This window comes from the organism of the source record quoted next, unplaced genomic scaffold, assembly GCF_019419815.1.
Source record: "Pyrus x bretschneideri cultivar Hongxiangsu unplaced genomic scaffold, Pyrus_bretschneideri_v1 Contig35, whole genome shotgun sequence".
Lineage (NCBI taxonomy): Eukaryota > Viridiplantae > Streptophyta > Magnoliopsida > Rosales > Rosaceae > Pyrus > Pyrus x bretschneideri.
This window is the reverse complement of record NW_025999668.1, coordinates 5,090,862-5,097,269: the sequence shown is the minus strand read 5'-3', so window position 1 is coordinate 5,097,269 and position 6,408 is coordinate 5,090,862. Positions and strand designations below refer to the sequence as shown.

Here is a 6,408-nt window from a genome sequence, read left to right as displayed (position 1 = left end):
ATAACATAAATCAATAAGGAGTGTGTGGATAACACACGTCTAAAATTTAGTGTAATGACATGGGGATTAATTCGAAACAAGAGAGTTAAGATGGCGTGGGGAACCTGTTTAATCATGGATGCACTTTTTGAAGATATGTCTATTTAATTGTACTGTTGATTTGCTACATGAAGATAGAAAACTCTTAGTTGATTGTTAGGTGCGGGACGCTCTTTTTTCTTTAGATCGAGTTGAAAGCTCCAGCAAAATTTTTATCGAGACCCATGTATGCATTGCTATCCTTATATTTGTACGCTCCATTCTGTTGAATGAACATCATACCTTATTAAAAAAAAAAAAACATCTATTTTTCTTTTTGAACAATCAATATTATCTACACTAAGGAGAGGGGGTGGGCTTAGCCTCACAATGGACTAGCAATAATATAGTTCAAATTTGTCTTTAGCGAGAATTAAATTTAAGATTTCATCAAATAAAATAAGGCATCTATTAAATATTAAAACAGAAATATAATATGACTTTGAATTAAGTAGACATTAAAAGATCAAAATCAATATCCAATTTAACATCAGATTTTTATTAAATTTTAATCCTCTTCAAATATTAATGAAAGAGAGATAATACTAGTTTGATACTAAGATGCTTTTATAAAAAGTGAGTATAAAAAAAGTTGAGCTAAAAAAGATATTTGGTTAACACTTAAAAACAACTTGTTTTCATAGTTTTGAGTAAAAAAAAGCTGAAAACGTGAAGCAGCAAAAATGAGCTTATTCTCACAGCATAACAAAAACAGTTTTTTTTTTTTCAAAACAGGGTAATACCAAACCAGCCCATAGAGAGATCATTATTATTACACAAGTCGGTCTTTGCCATTGACTGACTTTTCTCTTGGATATTTGAAGTGCTTACTGCAACTTCCCAGAAGGTGCTTTAATCCCTCTCCTTGGTGTTTACTGGTACACCTCTCTCTCCATTGACTGACTTTTCTCTTGGATATTTGAAGTGCTTACTGCAACTTCCCAGAAGGTGCTTTAACCCCTCTCCATGGTGTTTACTAGTACACCTCCCTCTCCTATATTATATAACTACTTGGTGTTTACTAGTACACCTCTCTCTCTCTCTCTCTCTCTCTCTCTCTCTCTCTCTCTCCCCAATGGAAATTAGTGAAAGCAGGTCCTTCACCTTTATTTTAGCCTTTATTCTTTGCTTTTGCAGTGAAACTTGTAACGCTAAGGATGATGGTACAAACTGTACCTCCTCCTGCGGCAATATTCGCAACATAAGCTACCCTTTCCGACTAAAACATGATCCAAAGCACTGCGGCCATATTCTGTATACTCTTTCCTGTGAGAACAACATTACAATACTAGATCTACCTTATTATGGTGATATACCTTATTCTGGTAAATACTACGTACAGGCAATCAACTACAATAACAAAACAATCCGACTTCTAGATCCTGGCCTTGACAACAACAATTGCTCTTCCATGCCTCGAAATTTGCCTCCCGGCCCTTATTCACTAAGAGATCCATATGATTTAGGACTTTCAACATCAATATTTTACTTGAGGTGTAGAAACCCAGTGAATTCTTCTCTGTACGTGGATACTGCTCCATGCTTGAATAGTGCTGCCACTTCTTTGATTCAACCAAAATCTTATAGTTATGTCAAGGTTGGCCCAAACGATATGAAAGTAGGGGAATTGAATGAGGGTTGCAGAGCAGAGAGGATTGCTTTGATGCATTTGAAGTACTACAAGCCCTCTTATGAATATATACACGGTGCACTCATGTATGGCTTTGAGGTTGGAGTGAATTGGCCCGATGAATTGCCCGATAAATTGACCTGCAAAGGCTATAGTTCTGACATTCCTCATCCTAAATGTTTTCCAAACACCATCCCAGGTGCGTAATTCTCAAATGAAGTACTGACTTATTGTGTTGTAATATAAAATATACGTCTGTTGCCAAGCAGTGAATATTCATGCAAAAATCAACTGCTAGTTAATTATTCGAATTTACCTCCGGCTGCACAAGCTGCTTTAAGTTATTCAAATTAGTTTGAACATTTTTCATTTAGATTTTTTGTAGACGTTTATTCAAATAATCTGAGCTTTTAACTAACCAATTGAAGCCTTCACTACGTAGTTCCCAAAGGAAAAAACTATACGGAAATTTGCCAATTAAAGAAGAAAAACAAACGAAATTATGCTGGAATAGTTATAACTAGCAAAAGAGCCCGCACGATGCTGCTGGTGTTTAAAATGTTTGAAAATATATAGGAGATACAGGTTATAGAAGCTAGAATTATATACATAAATCTATAGTTGTCATAAGATTGGCATGTTAAACTACTCTTTGTTCAAAAGATGGAGATGCTAAAAAAGTAGATTTATGTGCATAAGTTCATAGTATCAAAAGATTGACAGCGTTCAAGTTTTGAATGCTCAAAAGATAGAGATGCTAAAAAAGCTAGATTTATATACATATGGCCATAGTTGGAGAAATTAGGCACATACACCTCTCTAGTCAAGGATAGAGTTTGGTCTAAGTTCCATAACGAAATGGTAGATTATCCAAGCCATAGTTTCAATCAAGCGTGCTTAGTTTCAGTATTATCCAAAGCGACATGGCTTCAATAGAGGAATACAAGTATTATCCAAAGCGATATGGCTTCAATAGAAATTTTTAGTGTGGTGTATGAAAAACTAAAGCTTATAAACCCATCGTTTTAGTTGCATCCTTTATTGTCTTTGCAGCTCTCCAAGAGACACTTTAATTATGTTGGAATGCTAGTTTAAAGAGTCAAACTAAGAAAATCAAGCTCCAAGAAACTCCATAGCGCACTCTTTAGTTTAGTTTTGTGAATAGTTACTCTAGTTTTAAAGAAGAGGAGAGAAGTTAAAGAGATTACTAAACATATAAAAAAATTATTAATTTGAGAGAGAGATGTGAAAGACGAGAAATATGGGGATGGTTTAAATAATATTTTTTTTTTTGGAAATCTTAATGAAACATTTTCAGTACTATTCACTTTTAACGTTAAATACATTTTTACCTTGAAAAGTCACTTTTGGTACTATTCACTTACGCCTTTATTTTGTCATTTTCATTAACTAAAGCTTTTGAGAACTTTTCTCTAGTTTTCCCTTTTTCTTTTTTTTTTTTTGTTTTTTTTTTGTCAAACAATAGGTTTGTTAGATTAGGAGCTGATGAGGTTTGAATCCACACCATGGTCCAAGGGCAACACTCTTTTCCATCATTGTAGTAAAGGACCACTTGCTAAATAATAAATATTTAGAGTTTGTTAAAATATTGATGATTTTTTTTTTTTTGATTAAATGATATTATCTAAATTAAGAAGTGGGGGAGGGGGCTCATGACCTTTCTCAAAACCATATCTTAGTTCCGCAATCAATTACATGACAAATGAATTAAATGTTGCTTTATTTCATATGCTATACAGGTATCAACAATGGCAGCAACTTGAATTTTATTTTCTAACTGTTATGCTAATGTTGTTTTCTTGTTATACTGTAGGTTTATTTCGATTCCTGTGGAATCAATTCCGTAAGTGGTCCCTCTCCAAAACAAAACAAAACAAACAAACAAAAAGAAAAGAAAAGCATCTTTCTAGTCTCTTTCAAATTCAATGTTTACGATTGTTGCTTGAAAAGATATGTTACAAAACTTGTTGATTTTAAACTCTAAAGATTCGTTATGGTATTACTAATCGTGTATTGTTTTGTCACTATAGGTTATTATATGCGTGAACCCGTATATTATTTTCGTAAGGACTTTCTCTCTCAAATCAATGCTAATTTATTTTTCTGTCACTGTGGTACATTATTTATATGCACATCTCAAAGATAGTCTAGTATTTTGAATTTTGTGTGGTATTTATTGCAGGAAACGCTCCTCGATGGTTACCATTCAATTCCATTTGTAGGGCCTTTCTCCCCAAGAGCTTGTATTTCTTGAATATATAGTCAAGTCTCTGATTTTTATTCACTTTTCAAACTTTGAGCCGTTACGGTCTTACCATATCCATTTGATTTTTACTTTTTGCTATTTTTATTGCAGCGCGTGGAGCGGCTATACTCATGGTCATTGGTAAGAATTATTGTATATATTTATGTGTGAGCATGCATGCCCGTGCGTGTCCATTTTTAGCATAGATTCAAACCTCATGACTGAAATCAAATCAAATGTACCAAAATTCATGGGTTATCAGTAATACTACTCTTTAAATGTTTTAATTTTTCTTTTTCTTTCTTCTCTTTCCTCTCGCTCTTTACCATTTTCATTCTGATATGAGTAACGTTAAGGAGATCAAAATTTTTAAATTAAATTTACAAACTATGGTTGGAGATGATTGGATTATTAATTAAGTAAGATTAACGTGCTTATTTCTTATTTATGATACATCATTTGATTTAAAAAGTTTAATCTCCCTAGCATTACTCTTTTGATATTGAACCTGAGGGTGGTCTGCGAGACCTTCAGATTTGCCATCACCCACCTCTGATTTAAGAGCTTGTGAGGTTGCCGGTGTCCCTTGTGTCCTTTGGCATAAGAGAGGAGGGCAATAAAAAGAAGAAGAAACAATAAGAAAGAAAGAGAAAGGGAAAGAGAGACTTGAGGGAAGGATGAATGGTTCGTTGTGGGGTGGGGTGGCCGGTGTAGGTATCCGAGAAGGGAGTCGGCCAATGCGGGAGGGGAAGGGTGGTGGAGGTGATTTGGGGACTCGGAACTTGTTTAATTTATCAAAAGATTTTTTTTAAGTGTTAATTTATATCTCATTCATTAAAGAGTGGCTTGATCTGAAGCTTACCTCAAAAGAAGAAAAAAGTTTAGTGTGGATTTGACAAATAAGTTTTTGTTCTTATGATTCTTTTGGTGATACTTATGCAGGGTCATTTTTTCCAGCAAGACTACTGCTCGGGGTTCCAGTTGTGACTGCATTTTTAGTATATAAATGGCGCAGAAGACATTGGTCAATGTACAGTACAATAGAAGACTTTCTGCAATGCAATAACAACTTCATGCCTATAAGGTACTCTTACTCCGAAATTAAGAAGATGACTTGCAAGTTTAATGATAAGTTGGGCGAAGGCGGCTTTGGCTCCGTATTTAAAGGAAAGTTACGCAGTGGTCGTTTTGTAGCAATTAAAGTTTTGAGCAAGCCCAAAGCGAATGGCCAAGATTTCATTAGTGAAATAGTTACAATCGGAAGGATTCATCATGCTAATGTGGTGCAACTTGTTGGTTATTGTGTCGATGGATCAAAGCGTGCTTTAGTATATGATTTCATGCCCAATGGCTCTCTTGATAAATACGTTTATTCCAAACCAGGAAGTATCTCCTTAAGTATCAAGAACATGTATGAGATTTCTCTTGGAGTGGCTCAAGGGATCGAATATCTACATCAAGGGTGCGACATGCAAATTCTACATTTTGACATCAAGCCTCATAACATTCTTCTTGATGAGAACTTTAAAGCAAAGGTTTCTGACTTTGGGCTTGCAAAATTGTATCCCGTAGATAATAGCATTGTCTCTTTGACGGCAGCACGGGGTACACTGGGATATATTGCTCCTGAGTTGTTCTACAAAAATATTGGAGGCGTCTCATACAAGGCAGATGTCTATAGTTTTGGAATGTTGTTGATGGAAATGGCAAGCAGAAGGAAGAATTGGAATGCAACGGTAGAGCATCCAAGCCAAATGTACTTCCCAATGTGGGTATACGATCAATATATTGTGGGAAATGACTTGGAAATGGACAATGTTACAGAGGAGGAAAAGAAAGTAATAAGAAATATGGTTATAACTGCCTTGTGGTGTATTCAAATGAAACCAAGTGATCGCCCTTCGATGTCCGAAGTTGTCAAAATGCTTGGAGGAGATGGTGAATGTTTGCAAATGCCTCTCAGGCCTTCTCTATGCCCACAAGAGACACCTGTGACTATGAGTGATATTCAAGACAATAAATCGAACCCAATATGTTCTAACGTGGAGCTAACATGTTCATTGTCAGCTAGGTGATGCTCAAATTGTTGAGAAAGTGTAATAATGTATTATTAATTAAAGGGAGACTTTGGATGCGGTCTTTAGTTGTAAATATTCTTTGATTGAAACCTTGTTGGTTTTAAATTTTTAATCGAGATCCCTGAAATTAATGTGAAAATTTATTTCTATGTACGTTACTATATTTTTTAAATTAAAAATTAGAAATTTTAGTTGTTTATATAAATGAGATTTTAAAAATATGGGTACCTTCATCAAAATTAACCAAAAAAATTATTGTATCAAAACATGGGTACATTCTTCAAAATCACAAAAAAAAAAAGAAGATATTAGGCTCAATAACATTAGTAAATTTATATATATATAAACATGGGTAC

At 34.5% G+C, this 6,408-nt stretch overlaps 1 protein-coding gene across 1 annotated transcript; it reads left to right on the top strand.

The window, feature by feature from the left end:
* Positions 1–931: 931 nt before the first annotated feature.
* Positions 932–6,201, top strand: LOC125480763 (rust resistance kinase Lr10-like). The gene is made up of 6 exons (XM_048591880.1): positions 932–1,907; positions 3,543–3,572; positions 3,760–3,792; positions 3,912–3,947; positions 4,086–4,115; positions 4,917–6,201. The coding sequence occupies exons 1-6, from the start codon at positions 1,154–1,156 to the stop codon at positions 6,047–6,049; spliced, it is 2,016 nt and encodes a 671-aa protein (XP_048447837.1). The 5' UTR covers positions 932–1,153; the 3' UTR covers positions 6,050–6,201.
* The last annotated feature ends 207 nt before the right edge of the window (positions 6,202–6,408 follow it).